Below are 26,102 nucleotides of genomic sequence, written 5' to 3' on the forward strand. Positions count from 1 at the left end.
CGTGTCACGCTTTCTTCTCTGACCTTGGGGAGAACCTGCTCCAGCTATCGAGCCCCCCATCCCCTTTTGGCAGCCCACAACGCTGATTAATTTTTGCGCTATTTACACGCTCGTTGGCCCGTTGTGCTCGAGTGCAGCAGTTGCTTTTTAGCTGCAGCTTTAATTTTGTAAAATTAGTCACGCGATTTTTATGTACTCGCCAAACGGGAGGAGCAGCGATAGTGGAGGAGGAGCAGCAGGGGCAGGAGCAACAGGAGGAGTTGGTGCAGGATGGACGACAGTGGAGCGGTGGCTGGCTGGCTAACTAGTCGAGCTCCAGTCAGATGACAAATGATTTTATTAGCTTAGTTGAGTTAATCAATGTTGATGGTATTTATTAATTATGTTGTGGGCCTGTGTGTTGGCTGCCCGGGACTCGGTTATTCGATCTCACATGTCGATCGATGGGAGGAAGGAAGTGGCCGACGACATGCAGCTATGTTAGTGGCGGTGCTCCGATCTGGTTTTTGTGTTTTCTAGGGAGGGAGGGGCTATGGAGGAAGGCACCATCTCGAGATCCCGGGGATCGGCCTCTGCAAATATTGGAGGCGCAGCGAATCCGTATGCCAAATTCAAGGCAAAGTCAAATTACACGCGCCGGCCAAATTGAGTTCAATAATAAGCATGAAGCCAGATACAAGACTGGACCTCAGTCATCGTCACGAAACGTCTTCATTCGCCTTGGTCGCGGGAAAGGGATGCCCAGAGGTGCACTGAGCGAAAGAAATCATTAAAATAGATTCAAATATTTAATCCTCAGTTTTCAAAATTGGTTGTTTCGCCGTTGTTTGCTAATTTGGATAAAGAATTAAATGTTATTATACTTATATTATAGTATTTCTTTTATCGGAGCCCCTTTCTTTCAGCGCATGGAGCCAGGGAGAGACCTCCGGATGCGCCTGGCACTTCTCTTAGAGCTTAAGCGACTGCACCCGATAGTAGTCATCAAAATACACAGACAGACAGTCGAAGCAGCAGATATCCAAAGTGCCCGGGGCCAAAGGGATGGCTGAAATGGACTGGACTGGACGGGAGTGGACTGGAGTGGACGGATTTAACTCCCAGGTAGTCACGGCCAGTCACGGGTGGGCGCATATGCAAAAGCTCAGCGCCTCGGATTTTCAGATCCACCGGTCCAGGCTCCCTCGCCATGGCAATTTAACACACTTTGGCGCGTGAATTAGGGCCAATTTGGGAATTAAGTAATCTGGCTCTGGGTTCAGGCCATCCTCGGCATCAGTTGGCGTTGCGTGATGAGCTGCCCGATGGTTTATTAGTGACACTTTGCCGATCGGGGATATTAATATATATATCCGTGTGATCTCGATTATTTTAATTGTATTAATGATTAACCTAATTTAGGCTAGATCTTTGCATATATCCTGGCAAATGCAGCAATTATTATTAACATGACATATCACTTTAAGCCAACACGGTCACTTTATCGGCGTGTCAGCAACTTCCTGTTACCAAAGACAAGGTCGGGCCAAAATGACTTCATCCCATATTCAGCGATTGGCAAAGTGCAACAAGGGCGAGAATCGATAGCCGAAAAAATTAAGATTCTGTTAATGAGAAATGTCGTTTGTCGGTTTTGGTTGGCTTTTCTCCTCCTGCCAAAGTCGAAGTTGAAGTTGAAGTTGATGGCTGTCAGGCTAAAGCTCATTTCGCTAATCGCATCAATAAAGCTTATCAGGCTCACCACAAGGATGGCGATCGGGGGCAAATTAAATGCCCCCAAATCTCTAGAAGTCGGCGACGCTGTCGTCGCGAAATGCGAAATGCGCTTAAGCGTGTTGATCGATAAATTGGCACAGATCGGGGCCAAGATCCCCTCGATCGCTGGCATCCAATCCGATCGGATCCTCGAGTCCAGACAAAACGCACACAAAACGCGAATGAAGTCATCTCGCCAAAGTCGCTTTGTCAACCGATTTCGCGTGTAGTTCGAGGCCTAAGCTGACAGTGGATCGCCCTAGCCGCAGATCCAGTTAAGGGTTCCTCGATTTCGATCCCGATCCAGATTCAGATTCAGAATCGGGTCCAGACCCTTTATTTCTGTCGCTCACACGGCCGCCGACAGCTGAGCGACATTAATGCCTCCTGGCAGTCGCCCTGCACAAATTAGCAAAAATGTCGAACTGCCGGTTTGCCGCGAACTGAGTCCTATATGCCTGCCCTCAAAGGGGAGTATTGAAATATTGAAATTACCTAAAGTAAAAAATAACATTAAACATTTACAGAAATTAATAATATCTATATGATCAGTAACTATCATCTATCTATAATAATTTGTCTATATATTATCATCTCTTTATAATGTAGTTATGCCGATTTTATTACCCAAGAACATAGTTTTAAGTTTAAAATTTTTTATAACTTTAAGGGGTATATTCCACTTCGATCACCATTGTTGAGTTTTATGTTCATTTTGTTGTCATGATATTTTTGGGAACTTTGATGGCTTATCTGCGGAAGATCGCTTATGATCGCGCTTATGTTTCTATGATTCAGCAGCCAGATTGGTAGCCATCCATCCACATTCAGTCAGGCATTGAGGCATTCAGTGGTGCTTTCCTTTCCATTCGGCCAGCCCTCAAATTGCTTTGATTTCAGCTTTTTGTCTGCGCTTTTATTTTTGTTTTGTTTGCGGTTAGTCCGCATCATAATATTTTTGCGCATGGCAGATCTAATCTTTGTCCAAAAAAATGATAATAAAAAAGGGTTCCGGCGCGCGCATTTTTCGACATTTTTATGGGGAAATTATTGTAACCCAATCTGGTTTGGGCGCACCACAGAAACCTCGCATTGCATTTTGTCCTAACGTTGACATCTTGCGGTCAGCACAGCTCTCAATATCGCACCCATCACTCCAAATTCGCACTGACAAATGCATTGGGCATGGCGATCGGATAGGAAGGTATTGCGACAGGAGCTATGGGAGGTTTTTAACGATTCCGAATCTCAAAAGATGTAGGTTAGATATAAAAACTGGGTTGTATTCTATTTCGACAAAATCTAATAAGAATGGCATGTACGTATTCCAACTAGTCTTATGTCATGTATCTTTTCATGTCCATGGTATTTCTGATCTTATCAATACATATGTTCTTCCATTAAGATCAATTCTCCTATCTTTTCAATGATTTTTCATCTGATGCGTCACAGAATCAGTAGCTGACTCACTGCGATTCAGTTTCAGGAATTCACGAAATTCATTTTATAGTTGCTCCACGTGCCCTTGAATTTCTCAGAGTCTGACTAATACTTCCTTCCGCTGGGAGAACTCGCAGAGCAGAGATGAATCCACAACTCACAGCTGTAACTAATTGGCGCTCTGTGGGGGCGGGGGATCGCCCAGATTGGGGATACTTATTTCAGGTAATACGGAGCTGGTAGCACACGCTTCCAAAGCGGCATTCAAAAAGGCCGCAAACACATGTAAAACTCAAATGGCAACATGCCACACGCACCGTGCGATGAAGTTGGACTTGGACTGAGGATCGGGGGTTCTGGGGATCCGGTGAGCTACGGAGCTGCGGAGGAGCGTTGCCAAAAAAGGCAAAAGACCGACAAACGATGAAGCGAACTCAGACCGCAAAGCCGTAACAGAAGCTCGAACAAATATATATATATATTCTGTTTTATTTATTTTTTGGTAATAGTTTGTTGTTGGCATTGCCTGGCTTTCTGCTATTGTTGCCGGGCTCTCTGCTGGCCGACGTTTAGTCATAAAATATTCCATTTTATTTCGTATCTTGTATCTGTTTTTGGACCGCCGTATGTGAAACAATTTCTCACACAACCTTCAATTTGCCGAGCGCTCGAGCATGGATATTTTGTTTCCGGAGCACACCTTGCGTGTGGTCTCTTAATTTGCCCCGATGCCCCAGCGATTGAATCCCGAAACTCGAATCGGTGAATCAAATGAAACTCAATTAAGCCGCCTCCGTTAGACAAAACGCCTCGTGTCAAAACAATCGTTTTTTCTCCCAGCGAACCTTTTGCCTGGGAAGATCGTTGCACTGGACAAAATAAAGTTAAATTTCATCAATAACATTTAGACAAATGCAAGAAGTAAAAAGATTTTTACACATTTCTTACTCATTTTGTATGTCTTTTCATAGAAATTATGTGTTATATTCAAAGGACGTTAGATGGTTTGCAATTTCTCTGGGTGTACGATCATTGCCTATGAGGCGGCGTCCATTATCATTTCCATTTCGTTTTCGATTTCAGCCGGGCTAGAGAGCAACTTGGCCTGACTGTGGGGCCTTTGATGTCATAATTCATGTATATTAACTCATAAATAAGCGAATGCAACTTTATGCCACAGTTCACCCCGAACTGGGACTCCTTGTTCGCCGCTGTCCAGCCGTTTGTCTGCAGCTCCGTCTGCGTTTCTGTTTTTCCGTCTTTGCGTCTGGCGATCGGCGGGAGTCAAATCGTTTCTGGCTCTTCTAGCCGGGCTTTTGGTATTTAGTGCACTTAATCTACGCCAAAAGTACCAACTAAGCGAGATAAATAGCTGCAAAATAAACTAAGTCAGTGCGATGGAGCGCCATTCCGCAGCATTGGGATGGGATGGGTTGCTGCTTGGGTCTCGGCGTGGTCTGGGATGGGGTTTGGTTTTGGTTTTGGGATTGGGATTGGAATTGCGAGATTGGGATATTCCTGTGTCCAGTGTGCGGTGTACAGTGAAAATGGCTATAAAATCGGCACGACTTTTCAATAAATGTTGACAACACAGCGAGCCACAACGCAATGCACCAAGTTTTATGATATCCTGAAGGAAGTGAAATATGATATTATGAATCGCCCGCTCAGACAGTTGGGACAGTTTTTTTCTCTTTGCTCCATCTTTTCCCCATCTAGATGCAGTCCAGTTGAGTGGAGGAGTTGGAGCTGGAGATGGAGTCGGAGTCGGAGGTACTTGAACCCCCTTTTATCTTGTGGTTGTGGAAACCTGTTGTCGCCGATGTTGTGTATTATGAGTTTGCGGTTTGTCATGTTAAAGTTAAATGCATGCAGCACATGCCCTGCATTCAGCACTGAGTGCCATTGACAGCCAACAAAAACAAAATATAAAAAATTAAATAACAACAAAAGGAAAAACAGAAACAACGACGACAAGTTGATGTCGCTGCCCCAAAGGCAGCGCTTTTTGCCCAGGTGAAGCACTTTCTGTTGCTTCTGCTTAATCAGGTTAAAAATTGTTGAGTAATTACCGATGTAACCAAATATCTAAAACATAGTAAACGAAGGGCTGAAATGCGAAATGCGATCCCTCAGATGAGAGTTTTTAGGATAGAAAAGTCAGCTTCGCTTAGGATTTACTGTACTGATTGCTTTTACAAACAACTACCTTTACGTCATTTACAAATGTCGTTTCATAAATCAAATGCTTTACAAATATCACAGTCTTGCAAGTTGTATGAATACTAAACAAAAGATCTGACAATCTCAATTAGTACGAAAGTGTGCAGCGAAAATATTTCACAAGTCAAGTTAGCAAGAAATAATGAAAAGAAAAGAATCTTCTTTATCAAGAAGAGCCCAAAAAAAAAATTACCAAAACAATAAATTCCAGCAAATCATAAAAATAAACCTTCTGTTAACCCTGACTTTCTCCTGGAAACAACATTTTTCTTGGGAACCCTCATTAGTGTGAGTGAATCACGGAATCTCACTACACTCGTTCAACACTGCGTATGAGCAATATGGGAGTATACGTCGTAGTGTATGTAGTTCACTTATATAGCTAAACACGCGTCCGCCATTAACTCACATGGCGCATACGCAATATCAGCGAAAACATACAAATGCGTTCAATTATATGCAGATAGATACATACAGTAAATTTGTTAACAATTACGAAGCGGAAAAAATTGCTATACAATTGCTAGGGGTTTTTTCCACACCTCTTTTTTTCGTACAATTGAAATCCAATTGGCCAATTGGCCGTGCAACAAGGCTGAGACCACGAGCGCCAATAAATTTGCATTTTAATGAACTTCGGTGCATAAATATTAAAATAAATTTCGGCATTGGCCTAACCAAACTAACTAAACAGCCAAACTAATGCTACCTAAACAAATCGTTAACAATAATTATAATTGCCCATTTTGTCGATCATAACTTGTTGGCGCGTCGGACAGGAAGAGCTCTGGCTATCTGGATATCTGGTCGAGACCAAGGAAATTAATGGGCTGCCGAAACACAAACCGAGCTACACCAATTGGCGTCGAATAGAAAGATCGGGAAATAGACCACCAAATCAGACACCCTGTAATATGAACAATTTTAATTTAATGTTCATACCACTAGCTTTTTTTTAAGTTCTTAAAAGTGTTATATTTAAGCAATAATTATAAATGACACTAAAATATTGGAAATATCCAAAAATACCTTGAGTTTTCGACACCGACTGGGACATTTTTAAGTTGGCCGCTTTCCGTGACAGGTAAATTTTTATTAATTTTATGCTCATCGTCGCTGTGGTGGGTGCAAAAACGTAATTTGTTTTAATTTGTTTAATCGCTTAATCCGCAGCGAACGCAGCAGTCCGGGCCGAAAAAACCCGTTTTGGCCATTATACAAGCGCATCGGAGATTCCTGGTGGTCCTGCGGCAAGGCTGCTCTTTGTTTTTGATCGGACCGCTCGGCATCAGCTCAACACTAAGGCCAATTTATGATGAGCCGCATGAGCGCTGGGATGTGGCTTAATTAAGCTTTGGCACTTATTTTTCGGTAGGTGACCGGGAATGGAAATGGAAATGGTCGAATTGCTGGGGCGATAGTGGCTTAATTTATGTCGGCCAGTAAAAATCATGTTGAAATCCATTTTCATAGAGTCTGAACTTGAGAACCGAGTGGCGGAATGTCTGCAGTGAGTGAACAGCTGACAAAATGGGCATAAATCTCTTTTAGCACTCGGCCGCCGCTGATGCTGACTGTCCGTTTCAACACGCCTGTCCCACACAGATACTCGAATGGCCAGATACACAGATACCCAGATACTTGGATACTTGGATACTTCTTCGGGGGCTGGCTAGTAAATCAACTGAATCGCTCGTAAAAATCCAAGCAGTTGACTCGAAATATATTATTTTTGTGGCTCTTTTCGTGGCTTTGTGTGTGGATTTTTAATTGTTTAAGCAACAATGGGTGGTAAAAATGGTAAATAAATAATAATAAAAGCTGAAAATAATTTATAAACTAAATCTGTTTGCTGTCGCTTTTGTTTTTGGCTTTTATACATTTTTGCGGTTTTTGTTCAGTTGTTGAACGGGGAAGAATCATTTCCTGTGGCCGCGCACTCAGCACTTTCTACGTTAATTACGACTAAAACCGAAAAACTAAAGCAAGAAAAAAATCCAATTAAATTAATAAAATTTTATGATCGCCGTGTGTCGGCGCACATAATAAAAACAATTGAATTATGAAGAGAACATTGCGTAAAAATGAATTCGAGGCAGAGTATTAACATTTTTCTCTGTTTGTTTCTCGTTATTGCTGTTGTTGTGGGGCTACTTTGTTGTTCCGATTTTATGCGTTTTTAATTACAAGCCAAAAAACACAGACACAGATACCTCAAATGAGCCAGTTAGAGAGGAAAACGAGAACGGAGAAAGGAAGAGATTGAGCTTTTTTTTTAATATTTTTTTAGTTATCACGTCTCGCGAAATAATTAACATTCTGAAGTGAATTAATATTGCATAATTGTAAATTTACATTCCAACGGTTTAAAGGGGTTGGTCTTAATACTACAATGATAAAAGAAAGAGGTTAACATACTTATTTTTAACTAATTTCATATTTTCAAGCTACTGATAGTTATATATAATTTTATCATTTGACATTTAACTATAGAATACCTTTCAATTATTATTAAAAAGACTTCCCTTAGCTTTATTAAAAATCCGCCCATTAAATTCCTTTTTCGTTCGGTTCTCTGTTTATTTACCCTCGTCTTCAGTAGCTTCAGAGTTTTCATTGTAGTGCATCAAAGAGCGCTCTAATTCCCCCAATGCCATTTTCCAATTACGTTAATAGCTCATAACACGACGTTTTTGTTTGTTGTTCTTCGCTTCGGACTCTTTAAAGCCGTTTTAGAGAGAACTGATTCCCCGAATCGGTCATTCGGCCGAACAATACCAAACAATCCGTGTAGCGCCCTCCCCCACGAAAATGTTTGCTTATCGGGTAGAGCTATATATACAAAGTGATGTTTGTAGATCTGTTGTGGCATATTTTTCAGCTGACTTTGGGCTCGAGAGTAATTACGCCGGAGGGCACTTAAAAGAATTGTGTCTGCTGCTGAGGCAGCTTCTTTTTGCCGGGGGGGCCATAAAGTTTTAATGATCGCCATTGATAGTGCGAGAGAATTCAATGGCCAAGCGCCCTCCGCCCACCGCCTTTTCCGCCCACTCTTTGATTTTCCAGCCAGATCATCAGATCGGATCAGATCAGGTGTACATCACCGATTTGACAGTTGATTCTGAGTGGTGATCGAAGCCAAATGCAGTTGTCCAGGGGAGCAGGTCCCTCGGAAAGCCTTTGTCTCTGTCGTTTGGATTTGTTTATAGGACTTCACATCCGTTTGGCACCCATTAGTCATAGCGGTAGAAGTATGTCGGACTTTTCCTTTCGTTCCGCATTTTATTAAGAGAGGCTAAGTGTTCCCTAAGTGTGCACAGAAAAAAATGCAATAAAATCAAATAATCCGATTTCAAATCTAAAAGCCAAGCTAAATTAATAAGATACCCTTCATTCATATTTTATTAGGATTTATGTACATTTACCTTCACATTTAAAAGCTAGAAGCAATTAGCAACAAACTCAAATAAGTTTCGGCTATAATTTCTCTCCGTGAGATTTTCACCTTTTGTTTATTTGTTGAATCAGCCCGTCAAACTGGGAAAAAAACACATCTCGAGTTGAACGTCAGTGCTGGTAATGTGTTAACACAGAGTCAGAGCCACTAAATGCTCCGGGTCTGAGACTTTAGCGCAAACATTTTGACAACTTGTGAACTTTAGACTGACAACCCGCCACTGCTCCTCACTTTCCTCGGCTCCTGCTCGATACTACAACGTGGTGGTATCATAAACCATAACCGCAAAGCTCCCCCCTAACAATTAAGGAACAATCACAAAAAGCTGCCGAATTCTGGGGATGCGCGAAGAAAAATAAGTTTGAGATACATAAACAAACAGAAAAGCGCCAAGCAGCTGTAGCATCATCGTGAGGGGCAGCTACATCAATAATACCAATGGCGATTAGCCCATATTTGAGCAGAGCTACCGAGCTATGGAGCTGTCCAGAAAAATCGAGATCATCAAGCTGGAAACTGAAGACTGGGATAGGGTGGATCGAACAGTTATGGAAGTTATGGAAGAAAAGGCCAGAAATGATTGGTAAGACAATAATATTTCGAAAAACATATGTACATGCTTATAAATCTTCTTACATACATTTTGAAAAATAAAATTAAATAAACAAATTACTTTGTTAAACGTACAGATAACGAGGACTCTGACAGTGAGTTAAACTAGTATGAAGAGAGACTTCCTCTTTAATAATACGTGGTCATTTTGGCCTAGAAGAAAAAAATGTGAGTCACTTTTGTATAAACAATTATTTTAAAAATTTACATAATACAAAATTAATATAAATTAATCAGTTAGACAGCATAATTAGCAAGCAGCATCTTAAATCAGAAGCACGAGATTAGGTGGCCATATAGCAGAGATTTGTGCCGACTGTTGACTGATGTGGCTTTTGGTTGCTGCTCCCGTTTCTGTTTTAGATGGCTCTTAGCTTCTTGGCCATCAGCTGAGCTCTGTGAGATGTGTTTTTATGGTATTTGAAAATGATTAGCCGCTCAGATACGAAGCGAACGTGTCCGGGGATGGATGTGGAGATGGAGCTTATGCAAACTCGGTGGCTTGGACGCAAGATTTCCGAGTGACTAGTACAGTGATGGAGTTCAAAAGTGGCACAATTTTTATGATCATGCGACTTGGTTTGAGGCTCATTGATGTGTGTGTTCCACCTCTCTTTTTTTTTGACCACCAGTTGATATTGTTTCTGCTTTTTATACTCTGTTTGTTGTTACCTGAGCTCGTGGCCTAGCCCAACAACCGGAGAGCATGCCAAAGACCAAGTCGCTAACCTTTTTTATCATCCGAGATGTACACGAAAAAAAAGATGACAAGTTTGTCGCGTGTAAACAATTCGCGGCGGCCAAAACAGAGCGCGGGTGGAGGAGCCATTCAAGGGGGATGAGTTCCCGGAGGAGTAGGGTTCAGAGGTGCGGACTGGATAGCAGAGCAGTGTCACAGAAACGGAAATCAAGAGGAAAGATGTCGGGCTGAGTCGGTGACCGTAACAGAGTCAAAGAGGCTACAGTGAGTGGGAAAAGCAGTTTCCAATAGAGTGGGCGACCACAATATAATATTGTAATATTCTTAATGGAAATGTTACACCTCAAGAAGCCAAATATTGCCAAATCTAGTGAGTAATGTAAACTTATTTTAGTTCTTTGGTTTTTAGATCTGCACCCTTAAGTTAAATAAATACCGGTACGTGCAATTGTCTTATAATTATAACCCCACTTTCACTCCGTTTGATTACAAATGGCAAGCACTGTAGAAGCCGAATGCGCCGTCAAAAAATAAAGCACATCCAACACAATCTACAGATACATTAGAAAATATCTCAAAAATCAACACAAAAACTACGGGCGGTGGCGTCGCAGCCAACTGAGACGTCAACTGCGCTGGCGACGTTGCACAGTGGGCCGGATCTGCTTTTTTATTTATTAAGCTTAAACAATAAATTTAGAGTTAATGAATGCTTAGTTTTTCAATACGGCTATCCATTCTACCATTATATTAATCATGCTTCATAAAAATGTATCTAAGAAATGCATGAATAGTGACCATCTATACAAAGTATAGTTATATATAGTATATAGTTAGCATTCTAAAAAAAGGGTAGTTTACATAATAAGTATTGTGCTATTGCTATTGTGTAGGCTCTCTCGCAAATTTTTTCGACTTTTGAGCCGAAAATGCCCACTGTGCGTGGGGGGTACAGAACAGAACGCCACAGATTTTGAGCGTTCGGATCGCGCATGAGTGAAATAAATTTTCACGCTTCCAAACAGAGCGTCAGCAGAGCAGCTGAAGTGGGAAGAGACTTTTCGACGGCGACGTATCACAATCAGAAACGATCCGACAACCGACCGACAACCGCCGTCCATTCATAGAGTGACTTATATTTTTTGTGGGGTCGCAAGATCTCTCCGATCCGATCCCATCCCATACGATCCGATCCGTTCCGTTTGGATACGATCCGATCCGATCCGCAACCGATCCGCAGAATCAGTCAAAGAGTCCGGGCCCGATCGGTATTCGTTACAATTCGCGAGTGAGTTTTTCGCGAGCGCGGAGGAGGTGGAAAATCCCACGGTTGTTACGCGTTTACGTTCTCGAAATGATCGGCTAGCGATCCGCCAGATCAGATCCATATGAACGGTCAGCGCGAGTGTTCCGAACGCGAGAAGAATTCTCCTCGACTCGACTCGCCGCCTCGAATGTGTGCGTCTTGTGATGTTGGGAACATGGGAAAACGGGCGCAAAGGATGCGCCACAACTTCTGCGGAGATCGAAATTAACGAAAACATAACTGAGGAGCAAAAAAGAAGAGATTCAGCCAAAAGGCAGCGAGTATAGCGAATATAAAAACCAAAATAAAAAGTGCGGACAAAAGCAGAGTCGCGCGACTTGGGTCTTCGGCCTGGGATTCTGATTAAAGCGCGCGTTTAATTTCATTTTTTACGCTACTCCCTGGTCGTCCTGCATCCCGTCATATACCAAATCCCCATATCGCGGGGCCAAAAAAAAAAATAAAAAACACAATTCCCCAGTTGGACTCCACCCTTGGCCAGGCTTTTGATTCGCTGTTCAACTTTTTGGCCTGGGACTTTTTGTTTGTTTCGTTCGCTGGATCGCGAAACCCGGCCGACAACTCCTTGCCAATATTCCTTTTGGCCTTTTGGCTCAGTACGCCGGCAGCTTTCTCCGTGTGCGTACGCAGCCCCAGTCGCAGACAGCAGCGAAAACAAAAAAGTGAAAGATCGGGAAAGATCAGCCAGATCCGCCAGATCACCTCGGATCAGATCGGTGATCATGTCGCCCGGGAATCCGCCACCGACCGCCAACTTCCCCCTGATGAAGTACACACATAAAAATATCCACTCAGCTCGAGCCGCTTGATTAATTCGCACACGTCAACGGTATTCAAATAAGCATCTCGTGTACTCATCGTGGCCGCAATAAAAACGGCGTTAACTTTTACTACCTGCCAAAAAAAATACAGCAAAAACATTATATATACATATATGTATACATATATATATATAGCACTCACTCACTAAACAAAGTAAATTAAAACAGCTCAACGGGCCAAAATTTGGTTTGTTGCCGCTGCATTTGGCGGCTTCAATCGATATGCGTTTGCTCATGGTAATTGCAATTTTAATATTCGCAATGCCAATGACTGGATTCGGCTGGTAAGTGGTACTTAAATACCTATTATCCGTTCAGAGATACTTAAAAGTCTGTACAAGTGATTAGTGGGGAAATAATGTAATTGTTTAATGTATTTGTATTATTTCCACTCACGCTTTTTATAGCCTGTTAAATAAATTAAGTTGCTACAAACATAATAAGTTTGCGATTTTTATAAATAATTAAAGGATAATAATAGATATTAGCAATTAAGGATAGTACAACCAATATAATTATTTTAATCACCTTACTTGTGTTATTTACTACTTTTATCAGTCGAATGTGAAGTACTTAATTGGTAATGCATTGATGTAAAACAAAGTATTTCTTGCTGTTTGAATGATATAATTATGATGTTATGTGCTTGTACTAAATCCCAACCGAATATTCTTTAGAAAGTCTCTTATTTAAATCATCTAGTTTAGTCTTAGGCACACCGGCTAACAAAGTCGCTTCGATTTGGCCCGTTGGTGGTGGTCGCTCAACATGCAATTTATGTTCTGTTTCAATGCCAAAAAACCCATTACCACCCTCGAGAAGGCCTTTTGGCCACAGAGCATCTGTGTTCACGTCAAATCGCATCAATTTACGAGATAGAGATTGGCGTAACCGCTTCCGGTTGCGGGGACAGAAAATAAAAAAGTGCATGCCCCAAAATAAATGCGTTCGAAATGCAAAGGCAAATGCAAATGCAAATGCAAGTCCAAATCAGAGCCAATCGAGCGTGGCGACCGACTCGGCGGACCTTCAAAATGTGACGTTTGATTTAGATTTAATTACATGGCAACTTTTCTACTCTCCCTCTTAGTTTTTGTGGCCAAAATAAATAGCAAAATGTGTAGAGGCGGATGAAGCCAAAAAGCCAAATGACACTTGAAGCAATTTATGCGCGAAATTACAGGCGAAAAGGCGTCCAACGAGATGAATAAATAAATAAACAAACCGCGGAGGACAGACATCAAATAGAAAGAAAAATGGTGACGGGCCGGCAGGGGCTTCCTTCTAACACACAAGTTATGCACTTTGCCAAAATATTTGCCAGCAAAGTGGCATCAATGAATTTGTCCCAAGAGGTCTCCTCCTCCTATACTTTATCTATATGCATATATATATATTTGCCAAAAGGTAGAAATATTGCGGCTGTCAACGGCGTCGAAAGCTTCAATTTGGCAGGGATGCAGGGTGGCCAAAAGGGGGCGGCGTGGGCGTCGCGTGGCGTAGACTGCATGACGATTACGTGGCTATATCCACTATATACATATATACTTATATATGTACTTTTCATTCTCATTTATTTAATTTGAGTTCTGTGCAACTGGGCGCGTCAGCAAACGAAGGTGGACACCTGCGAAATTGAAGGGAGGCGGGGTGAAAAGCGTCTGGGTGCTTCCATGCTGCATCCAATGCAATTGCCCCTTTTTCACCATAAATTAATTAAATAATTAAAGCTCAAGTTCAGCGCTGTCAGTTCTTTTCGCCGCCTTTTGATGTCGAACGTCGAACGAGTTGTGAGTGTGAGTGTGCGTCCATGTGATGTCGACACCACCCGAAAGTTGCACAGAGAACAAAAATTAAGCCTTCTTCTGTGCCACTTTCTATGCTTCATCTGTGACGCTCAAGGGCGATGGGGCAGACAGCTATGCAACTAAAATGGTTAATACCAATTTAAAAAGCAGGAACAAAGCTGCAAGGTTCTATATTAAAAGCTTAAACATCTAAAGTTTAGCAAATTATATTTTAGACTCCAGAAAAAGGGCTATTTACAATTGCATGCATCTAAAAAACTTAAGCCCCACACTATCAAAAAGATCAAAAGCAAAATACAAAGCAAATGTGGCTAATAAAACTCCACTCATGCAATATTCCCAATATAAGAGCCTCAAAAAATAATACAATTTTAATAAAATCCCCCAAATCCATCAGCAACTTAAGCGCACAAAACCGATCGATAGGCTAACAATAACCGATCAAGTGCGGATCTGCGCAATTTGCATTTGGCAATGGGTCCGGAAATAACGAAAATGAGGCGATTTGGGGGGTTTACAGCCCCACAAAATCGTATCTCATTTTGCTTGTGTGCATTTTGCGAAATTCGCAGGCGAAGTGCACTAAATCAAACCGTCGTTGTGTGAGCGATTGAGATCATAATCGATGGGCCAGAGATGATGGGCAGAGACGAATGTGGATCGTACTCGTATTGTGGGTAGATGTTGCGTTAAATGAATGGAAATTCCAGGCAACAGAGGGGCAGCCAATTACAGAGAAACTTACATCAAATTGCCGTTGATCGGGCAGAAATTTAGCGCTGATGTGTCTGGAATTTAATTAAAAACAGCGCGCGAGACGATGATGAAGATCTCGCAAATTGGCGAGATCTGCTGAAGTTTGATTTTTCCACCCAGAAACCCTAAATGAGCTCATATCCGTTGGAAAATCATTTGACATTTGCCGGCGACTTCCTGCTTTTCATTCAATTTACAGCACAAATTTTCATTCATCGAAAATCCGTTCAGTCAGTGCCCCTCATCTATTTTCCTATTTTTTTTTTTTTGGCTCTCGCAGCATGTGAAATGGTAATTAATGCCAGGCGCGGCATTAATGGGTTAAGGCAAACAGGGGGTGGTGGGTGGCCAGTGGCCCAGTGGCCACTTAGTCTCAAGCTGTGCTGGCTCCACAGTCGGTGGTTGCATCAACAACATTGCTCATACGCCCCGTGCACCACGAGATCATCGCTGCCGCGAATTTGGCACACTTCATGAGCCAGCAGCAACAAGCACCCCCAACAAAAAAGCAAAACAAAAACGCAATAATTATGTTCAACTAACGAGCAGACAAAAGTCGGCCAATTGCCAAAATCCAATGCAGATGAGTTGATTATGAGCAGCAAAAAAGCGTCTCTGACACAATTCGCTCGACATTAACGAGAATACCTGTGCCCGTGTCTCTAGAGAAAGTTTCACGTTCAAGTTTCTTTCCCCAACCCTAAGCCCCAAAAGTAGCTAGTTACCGTGCACTAGATCGCTGCAAATCTCTTAGTCAAGAGTCATGCCATTTGTTTATTTTGTTAATTTGTCGCTTTCCCCCTGTTACATTGACGAATGTGTCTGTCTTCGGATTGTCTGCCAGATGCATCATAATTAAATTGGATGACGAACCGAAGAACGCGGACAGACATGGGTCAAGTTGGAGGACGGTGTGGCCCATGAACAGGTAGAGGGCTTGGCCATGATGTCTGTCAAGCATTCTGCGCCAAGTGGCCCAAGAATATGTGCTCCTCGTCAGCTCGAAAGGATGATGATGCGCTGGGATCAGCGGTTTGAGAAAGTACGGAAGCTGATTAATGGATTCAAGAAATATATAAATTTTGGAGTTTTGGCAGAATTTTATTACATTAAAAAAAGACCATACTGCACATTAAGTATTATATTTACCTTGCAATTTCAACTTCATAACAAAATACTTTTTGATCTCTAATGGCGCTGGCATCCTAAGCTCCATGGAATCTTTGTCCATTGGCCGGTGCCCAATTCCTCTTTCCCACAGCCTCAATCATCGTGATTAAGCACAGTTTAGACATCCTTGACATGAACATGACCATGTCAGTGCGCCGATGATCGTTCCCTGGGTCCAGCTACGCCTATTTGAGCCGTAATTAAGTTAAACGTTGTCGCAATTTGCGCACCTCAAAGTCACCAAGCCCAGAGATTGATGTCGCCTTTGTTGGCCCAGAGAGTTAAGCCAGGTTAAGGCACTTAGGGCTAAAGTTGAAGTCGTGCCCTGCCCACTGGAACCAACGAAGGAGGCTTGTTAAAGGAATGACATTGCCTGGCAACGCAGAAGACATTCATAGTAAATATGCCTGAATTATTAGCCAGCGTTTTTGTTGCGCCAATTGGACATGGACATGTCTGGGAAACAGTAAGAAAGGCTAGCTTTACGGATATAAGCACTAACTAAAAATATGTTTAAAATATGTAAGGGTAAACTTAGTGCTTAAATAATATTAGAAATAATATCAATGTGAATTTGAATGTGTTCTTGGCATTAGAATGATTTTATTCACTCAAGCTTAAGATTCCTATGCAAATCAGTGATAAATAAGATGTTAATCTCTTAGAACGAATTAGAGGATATGTCGGGTGCCAAGAAAACGTGTTAATATGCTAATTGTCAAATGACAAACATCAGTGTATTCATACCCTTACTCCTATACTCCTTGCCAAAAAAAAGGTGCCAAAAAGCAGCATGCGGCGCCCACACACGATGCCGCACCCACCGGATCAGATCGGTTGCCAACTCCCAGGCATGTCAGCACCTTTTCGGTGTTTCTTATTTATTTTGTTGACTTTTTGCCAGTAGCTGTGGCTCCGGGGATACCTAATCGATTGTCAATGCTGCCGCCCACATCAAACGCTTCTCCCTCGAAATTCGTATGCACAAGAGATCAGCACTTGCGCTGAGGCATTCTGTAGGCAAATATTTGAGCGCGTAAATGAAACTGACCAGCCGCAACAGCACTTCACTTGGCCAAGGCGAAAATCCAACGGACCAGCTCACAGGCAGTCAGCAAGAGCAGTCAGAAAAGTCAGCAGGCCAGAAAATAAAAAAAATCCAGAGAGCCGGCCAGGCGACCAATCCAATGGCCATTCATTCACTTGTCAACGCTTTGTTTAAATACTTTGCCACTCGCATGTTGACAAGTGGTTTAAGTCGTTGATTTGTTTGCACGGACCCTGGAGAAAGGGGGGAGAGTCGGGGATAGCTGCAACCTGACTCACGAAAATGAGTCAATCAAACAATTCTACTTATTTACATAGAGATATTAAGATAGCACTTGTTTCTTGCTTACTTCTTTCTCTTACTTCAGGGAAGTCGAGTGTTAAGCTACTTGTGCATTGAAACCGAACTAAAGTAAAGCAAACTGTGCTTTATAGTATCCGTCAATATCCTGGAAAAATGGTATTCAAGAGTATTGATATACTTGAATTAAAGTTCCTGCATTCCAGGACAGTCCCGAATAGTGGGGCAACTTTTGTCCCCTCGTTCATAGTAACTGCAAGTGCACGGGGTATGGGTTAGTATGGGAAATTTCAACCACTTGTCTGTTTGGGAGTTCAAAACCAAACCGGGCACTTTGATCAATGCCACAGCAGGCAAGGAGAGAGAAAGGCAGATACAAAAGAAAAGAGAGGGAAAGGAATCACTGAAAGTCCATTGAGGCCTATAACGACACCCATACCAGGCAAACAAACGCACACAGATACTGGGCGCAAAATAAAGATACGTTTCCAAGTGTTGCTTTACTGGATGCGATGGTATGGTATCTTGTGGGGAATGGGATGGATGGGAATGGGAATGGACATGGGCAGAGGGATCGGATCGGATCGGTGGAGGGACCTGAGAGACCTGAAGTTGTGCTGGCTCCTTTTCATGTTCGCCGACAACTTCGCTGCCGACTTCGCTGGCAAGTAAACTTCAGTTCAACTTCAAAAACCAAAAAGTGTCGAACGATCGGTTGCTCCACTCTCTGTGCGGCTATTTTCCGCTTAACAAAAATCTCCTTTTTTTGTGTTGAGTTGCTATGTTTCGAGTTGCTATTTGTGTTCGGTGGTGGTGGCAACTTGTGTGGTTGAAAGGTGTTTGAGTTCTTTAGATCTCTCCAGTCATCAACGCAACGCAGCCAAGACGTCATCATCATCAAAGCAGCAACATTTAGAGTAGCAGCAGCAACATCTAGATTCCCAACAGCAACATCTCGATCGAAGATGAAGATGATCATTGTGATTTGAACTTCAATTGTTTCTACTTTGTTTACCAGCGCGTCTATCATTTGAAGTTTGTTTTTGGCGGTCGATAGGCGGTTGTGATTGTTTTTGTTGCCTTTGGAGTTAATATTTTCGTTAAGTACTTGTGCGTGCGTGTGTCTGCTCTATTTGTTATTCGGATTTTTTTCATTTTGTAGCTATTAAGTTGTCATAATCTCGTCGAGTGTTTGGGAAGTGTGTGTTCACTTTTTGTGGCATTGCCACAGGGAGCTGCACTGCAGCAACAGCCAGGTGGCAAAAGCAACCCAGGTGGGCATCGATAATGGGAATCTGAAGCGGTTCAAGTGGTTTATCTACTTGCTCCGAGAAAATTGGGGCCACCAGAACTGGGTTATCTGATATGCGGGAGTGCGGGGAATTTTTCTGTAATTGGAATTTGTTAAGGATCATTGAAGTCAGCAAATTATTTTATACAAAATTATTGTGATAAAAAACTAAATTAAAATTGCAATTTTTGTAACGAAATTTCTGATTTAATGCTACACAATACCACCCGGAAAGTGCTTTAAAGCACTGCCACGTTTCGCAAAAGTATAGTAAAACTAGTAATATATATCTGAGACAACAAATCAGATCCACATATCATCCGGTAATTGGCGTATTTGTCGGCTAAGCCACTACACTTATGAGTCTGGCGCCATCCAATGCGTAAACCATGCCGCACACAAGTTCATTAAAAATAGTTTTATTTATTTATTTGTACTGCTTAGCCGAAATTTGTCTGCGCTTATTTGCTCAGAATGCCTCAACTGCAGAAGAGGGAAAAACACATACTTCCAAAAAGATGAACTCAATTTTAGCGCGGTTTTTCTACGTATTTTTTTCGCCGTCAAATGCTGCGTATACGTAATGGCGACGATAAAGAGGTCCTCATCGAATGTTTATTATCATAAAGCCGATGCGTAGGCAGAAGTCAATCAATAAAACGTTCACACATACATGCTGCCACCAATATTTAGCCAATTTTTCCAATAGATGCAATTTTCGTTTTCATTTTGAATGCCATTTGCCGGCTGGTTCTGCGGCGTTAAAATTTAATTTAGGTGGAAAATTAATAATTACCCAACAATGTGGGTGCAGTGAGCACACATCGATATATAGCCGTGTGTGTATACGTATAGTAAAGTATATATATTCATTTCGAGATCGACTTCTCGGGTATGTGTCAGCATTCAGAAGCGGCCACTGGAAATTGTTTCTGCGGGCACTAGTGCTCGCCTTTTGGCGCTGATTTATGTTTTTCCGTTTCAGATTTATGACTTTTTAATAGCTCAATCGCTCGGCTCTTCGCTTTTTTCACATTGCACATTCGCGTGAAATTTACTTTGCCTGTGTTCCTGAACTTTGCGCCGATTTCCATTTGTGTGGCAAGTGTTTCAGATGGTTTATGCTCTCGGTCCGGTTTGAGATTCCAGGGTAAATAAAGCGCTTTATAGGGCCTTCTGCTGTTAGTTTTGCTCAGCCCTCAAGCATCGATTGATTGATTTGTCCATCATCTATTGCTGCCAGCAAATCGCGATTGCCATTTTCAGAGCCATAAAATTGAGGGGAATACTCAACTGAGTCAGTCTAAAAATACAAGAAATCACTGCCAAGCCTCAGCGAACCTCAAAATGTGAGCTACGTGCAGATTATCGATGACAAAGTGCTTGGTCTGATAAAAGGCTTCGGGGCAAACCCTTCAGGGAAAACAAAAAGTTGGTCATAGATAATCGAATTTGGGTGCGCCCTAGGTGGGAACTACGTGAAATGGGTCTCTGAAAGGGATTAGTCAGAGCAGAAGACTAAAAGGCAATACTTTGAAATTAGAATGAAACATCTTTCGGTAATCAATTTAACCTAAAGCTGATGAAGAAAGTATTACTTATTTATGTTTATGTTTCCTTTAATTTTTTCAGGGCGGAGGGCACCAACATCCTTCTCGATCCAAATCTAATGTGCAAAAAGACACGTCGTCTGCGCGGCAAGTTGGCCGAAATCTGTCGGCACGATTCGGCCCTGCTCAAAGAGATCATCATCAATGGCATCAACCTGGGCTTCCGCGAATGCGAGTTTCAATTCCGCAACCGCCGGTGGAACTGCACTGTTCTGCGCAAGAGCATGAGGAAAATCTTAATGCGCGGTAAGTACTTTTCATAGTCGAAGGAAACTAGTTTCGGTGCAGGGGGGGATATAGTTTATTATGCACTGCCAACGGGCAATGGGCTGTCAACACTCCGGGTGAGTCAACCTCGGTGGGGGAAACCAGGTGGAGTTGCCATCGCCGGTTAGCTGCCTAATTACAACTCATCGTTGCACGCCCCGACTTTGACTTTATTGTACTTTTTTTCGGGTTGTCATGGACAAGGCCTTGCAGACCGCACCATCCATCAAGTTGCATAATAAAAATGCAGCGACCCGCGCTGATGAATAGCGCCTGAAATGAGCCTACAAAGCTGTCAATTTTAATAAATTATTGCACGGCAAAAAACGAAAAGGAGGAGGACTGGATGGGATGGGATGGATACCGCTCTCCTGATCCTCGATCGCCGCACTTAATGACAACAATGCGCAAACAAAACACATACCAAACGGTGGGTATGTGCCATAAATTCCACGGGCGTAACCACCGAAATTCTCCGCTGGTCGGATTAAAGCCTCGCCCTGTCAACCTGTCAGCGAAACTGAAAAAAAAATAAAATATTCGCGAACAGGGCCCTCATGTAACACTCCATTTTAGGGTGGCTCATGACATATCACCTGTCGCGGTGCAAAAAAGAACCAGCACTTCAACTTCGAGCGCATTACAAGCGTATGCAAATTAAAATCCCGGCGATTACAATTGCGATTCGGATTTCGATTGCGATTTCGCTTTCATTAAACGTGACTGCCAACACCACTTGCGATTTGCGATTTGTGATTTGCATAGAGCAGCGATCGCTGATTGGTGATCGCCAGTCGAACGAGCAATAAATCATTTTGTCGCCCAGGCTGGCAAATTAAAATCAATCAGGCGACACGCGCTGACAACGCCAATGATTGACGATTGATTGAGCACGCTAGCACTTAATTTTCTTTGAGGAAAAATGTAAATTCAAATTTAAAAAAAAATGTAGCTAAAATGTATCCTTTAAGTACCTAAATAGACCGATTCCTATTTTCCAGATTCCCGAGAGACGGGTTTCGTGAACGCGATCACAGCCGCTGGAGTGACCTACGCCGTGACGAAGGCCTGCACAATGGGTCAGCTGGTGGAGTGCTCCTGCGACAAGGCGCACATGCGCAGAAACGGCGGACAGCCCCAGATGGTGACGGCGGCCACCGCTGAGGCGGCACTGGAGCGGCAGCAACAGGCGGCGATGCTGCGGCAACAAATGCCGCTGCAGGATCAACATCCCAGTCAGCGGCTGAGTCGCATGAACAACGCCAGCACCATGACCGATATAGCTCCGGTGGAGCATAGAGGCGGGCGGAATCGCAGGCCCGGCGGAAGGCGGGGGCGCCACAAGTTCTGGGACAACATTAAGTTTCCCGAGGGGCAGTGGGAGTGGGGCGGTTGCAGTGACAACGTGAACTTTGGCCTTCGTCACTCGCGCGTTTTCCTCGACGCCAAGCAAAGGCAAAGACGCAGTGATCTGGGCACGCTGGTTAAGTTCCACAACAATAACGCAGGTCGATTGGTAAGTAATGCCAAAATATTAGCCACTAACGCTAGCCACCATTCCAATCATCTTAGTTAAATATAAGTTATATAATTATTATTAGTAACAAATGCATCCTGAATCCTGGCATCCTTTCAGGCCATTCGCGATGCCATGCGGCTGGAGTGCAAGTGTCACGGGCTCTCCGGCTCCTGCACGGTAAAGACCTGCTGGCTGAAGATGCCTCCGTTCCGGGAAGTGGCAGGACGACTGCGAGACCGGTACGACAGTGCCAGGAAGGTGACGTTGCGCAACGACGGGAACAGCTTCATGCCGGAGAGTCCGCACGCGAGGCCGGCGAACAAGTACCAGTTGGTCTTCGCAGATGAATCCCCCGACTTTTGCACACCCAACTCCAAGACGGGAGCACTGGGAACTCAGGGCAGGGAGTGCAATGTGACCAGTTCCGGATCGGATCGGTGCGATCGCTTGTGCTGCAATCGAGGACACACTCGCCGGATTGTGGAGGAGCAAACCAACTGCAAGTGCGTCTTCAAGTGGTGCTGCGAGGTGACCTGCGAAAAGTGCCTGGAGCACCGGGCGGTCAACACCTGCCTCTGAGAGTGTCCTTCATTACATGTATTACTTTCTTCGGTTTAGTCAGGAATAGAATTTTGAAAGCTTTCCATTTCGCGTGATAGAAAACACACACTTACAGAGAAAACGTTTTAAGTATTAACTAACAAGTAAACACGAGTATCTCTAATCTTTTAGCTAGTTGTAAATACGAAATAAAAACCACATAAACATGCCTACGTTATATCATTCATATGCAGCTCATGTAAGCCTTGTAAATAGTCGCAATAAAAATGAAAGAAAAACTAAGCCAGACAACTAGTTTTTATTTTTAGATAATGGCGAGTAAAATATATTTAAAAATAGTGTTGTTACTTATAGGGGACAAGTCTCAGCCCATTCTGGATTACAACTCCATCCGCTTGTCAACCAATTAATTGCAAACAAATTGAATTTTAAGTAACCAGATTGTCTACAACAAAATGATATGCTAAACGGAAATGTATTTCAAAACGATTCGCCCATTGATTGAAATCTGCATAAATGATTAAACGTAAATTAATGAAGACAACACAACAACACACAAATCGATTGAACAGACGGGCAGCGAAAACGAGTTCCCAGTTTCATTCAAGTGTATCTATCTATCTTTTGGGCATAGTCATTCCGTTGACTTTCCCATAAATTAACACAATTTTATTGTTGTCGACACGAGATAAAAATCTATAGAAATTTGCCTAAACAGCAAACAAAAGTTCGATGACAACGGAATAAATGCAAAACGCATTTTTAACAGAATGAAAATTGATTTGCCCATTGTGCATAAATTACCATTCACAGACGGATCGATGGAGCGCCATCTATCTTTGGGTGCATAAATTAGGAAATCAAATCGATTTCGCTAAATGCATGTAATTAAATGAATATCATATTGTTTTATTATGAGAAACAGAAGCAAGCAAATATGCATTTTAAAGGTTGCTATCAGCAAAACGAAATTCATTGGAATTTCAGATTGGATGGTCCAAAGTTGGTGATGAATGAGTTAAAACGATTTGTGTGTTTAACTGATATAATTTGTGGGTTGAATTTATTCGATCATAAGTTGATCATGCACAGAATCTCTCCTTTAGTATTATATTTTAGAAAGTAATACTAAATAAACCAAATTAATTAGGAATAAATTCTCTGTTCGAACAAATCTTCAAGACTTCGAAGTAAGGAGCCCAGGGAATTATCCAAAGCACCAGACTGATCCGAATTCCGATCCATTTGCCTACTTGGAGCTGATTGGGGGCTCTCTTATTTGGTTTATTATTTTGGGGCTGCCGAGGAGACAAGCCCATGCCAGCGATAAGATACTCCCAATCCCAGCAACATCAGCGGCAGCAGCTCTCCAAAAGCAACAACTAATTAACAATCGCATTCATTTTATTTATCGTACAAATGCAAACCGCTTGACTTCCAAAAAAAAAAAAAAAAACTGAAAAAAAGAAGAAACAAAAGACGAAAACTGTATCTCCATGCATTTATAAAGCCTCGGCGATGTGGATACGGGATTGGGCTCCAGATTGGATTCGGATTGGGATTGGAATCTTCTTGGCCGCTGCTCTGGCTTTGGTTCACTTGACTGAACAAAATGTACGCCGAGATATATGTGCCTTGGTATCGCATCTCTTCTCCTCCGCCTCGCGTTGTTTTTCCAGATTCCAGTGGCTTTATCTTGGGCGCGTTAATGAGATTTGCTTGTATCTGAAGCCATTCGGCAGATGCGTATCAGTGGATTTCAATTAATTGTGGCGACGCTTATTAGTCATCCATCTAACAAACTAAACACGCGGCTGGCGCTACCTCAATCTCACTCCTGCTACGTTCTTTTTCTCTAGAGTGCCATTGACCTCCAACTGACCTTGGCTGCCGTGGTTGAAGAGGGCCATTCATTCAGCTATGTTAATAAAATTAAAATTTTATTTCGTCCTTACACAGAGAAAGAAATTTGTCGCTTGGCCATGTGATTAATATTTTATCTACAAAAACTAACAATTAATTTAATGGCTATTCAGCTGGCAATATATCAGAAATCTCCTAAAACAATGTCTTTTTAAGTATTCAGTAATATTTAGTTTATATACGCGCTTGGTAACATGCAACGAAGTTTAAATTATTTTCTCTATCTGTAGTTTAATACTGTAATAGCGGCTATTTTCTTTCAAGTGGCGCCTAAAATGGCGCCCCATATCAATCTGATATATAGGCGATATATAAATGTGCCCATATAGACACCAACTAATGGCTTAATTCGAAGGTGTACATATCGATCCTCAATGATCAAGCAGCAGGAACCATTTTAGCCAAATTGCAGTTCTTGGCCAGCAGAGCTCTCGAAAGGAGAAGCAACAACAAACAACGGCAGTCGGGGCGCTACAACAATAAAGAAGAACAACTATTAAGACCGCTTGAACGCCTGTCCCGGGCTCCAAATAACAGCAACAACAGCAAACAGCATCGAAAAACTACAGAAACAAAACCTGAAACATGAAATTCCTGCGTAATTTGTAAGGAAAGGCGTGAAGAACACCAACGAAGGCAACACCTTAATTAATGTTATTAAAATGGAACGAACGACCGACCGATGGACCTGGAACCTGGAACCTGCAACCTGGAGAACCTGCAACCTGGACCTGGAGACGAGACCTGCCCAAGAAGTCCCAAAAGACAACCCGAAGAATGGGCAGAGAAGAAGGCAAGCGTAAAAGAATGTGGCAAAAAAGGGAAGGGAAAAGGGTAACGCAAAAAAGGGTCGATCTTCCACAAAAACCCTCTTTGAGTTTGGTCAACTCCTGACGTTGACTCCGAAAGTGGTCATTCTGACCATGGAAAATGGGAAAGTATAAGTCTGTATAAAAAAGAAAATTTCAGGACTATCATGTAGCATAGAAAAGCAAAAGCTGCTGAAAACTAGAAACCATACAAATTTAAATTTGTTTCTAAATATTGTTATTTTAAACTATATCGTCCTAACCAAAACTCTGCTCCAATGTTAAAAGCGGCTTCCTTCGGAAAGTTCCCAGGCTCAAAGACAAAATATGACCATCTGGTAATCAGACACGCTCCATAAGCAAACCCGTAGACTCTCCACAGATTACCACATAAGATCCATGGTCTGCCTCTGAGTCTCTGGACTCTGCTGTCAATTGCGACTGGGTTCCCAACGTTCGTTCTAAGACGTTAAGGCAGATTTATCACTGGACACTATGGAGCGCTGACTACTTGACATATTCATTAAATTTGCCACATTGTTGCCGGCAAAGAAACGGCAGACAAAGCAGATGATGCTCATCATTTTGACACCTTAATGTGGTAATTAGGGTTTTTCCCCACTTCCTTCGATGCCGCCGCAGATCCTTAAAAGCCGATGATCGTGAGCAAATATTAACACAGATCGGATCGGGAGGATCGCAGAT

At 42.5% G+C, this 26,102-nt stretch overlaps 1 protein-coding gene across 1 annotated transcript; it reads left to right on the forward strand.

Annotated features, from left to right (window-relative positions):
* Positions 1-11,307: 11,307 nt before the first annotated feature.
* LOC117145063 (protein Wnt-2) lies at positions 11,308-22,947 on the forward strand. Its single transcript, XM_033310581.1, has 4 exons — positions 11,308-12,619; positions 20,341-20,564; positions 21,587-22,101; positions 22,222-22,947. Exons 1-4 carry the CDS (start codon positions 12,558-12,560, stop codon positions 22,681-22,683), a joined length of 1,263 nt encoding a protein of 420 aa, XP_033166472.1. The 5' UTR covers positions 11,308-12,557; the 3' UTR covers positions 22,684-22,947.
* Positions 22,948-26,102: the final 3,155 nt, after the last annotated feature.

Source organism: Drosophila mauritiana, chromosome 2L (genome assembly GCF_004382145.1).
Source record: "Drosophila mauritiana strain mau12 chromosome 2L, ASM438214v1, whole genome shotgun sequence".
NCBI lineage: Eukaryota > Metazoa > Arthropoda > Insecta > Diptera > Drosophilidae > Drosophila > Drosophila mauritiana.

Coding starts and splice junctions, on each gene's coding strand:
- LOC117145063 (XM_033310581.1), top strand. CDS start 12,558: ATGCGTTTGCTCATGGTAATTGCAATTTTAATATTCGCAATGCCAATG. Junction 12,620..20,340: donor CCAATGACTGGATTCGGCTG/GTAAGTGGTACT, acceptor TAATTTTTTCAG/GGCGGAGGGCACCAACATCC. Junction 20,565..21,586: donor GAGGAAAATCTTAATGCGCG/GTAAGTACTTTT, acceptor CCTATTTTCCAG/ATTCCCGAGAGACGGGTTTC.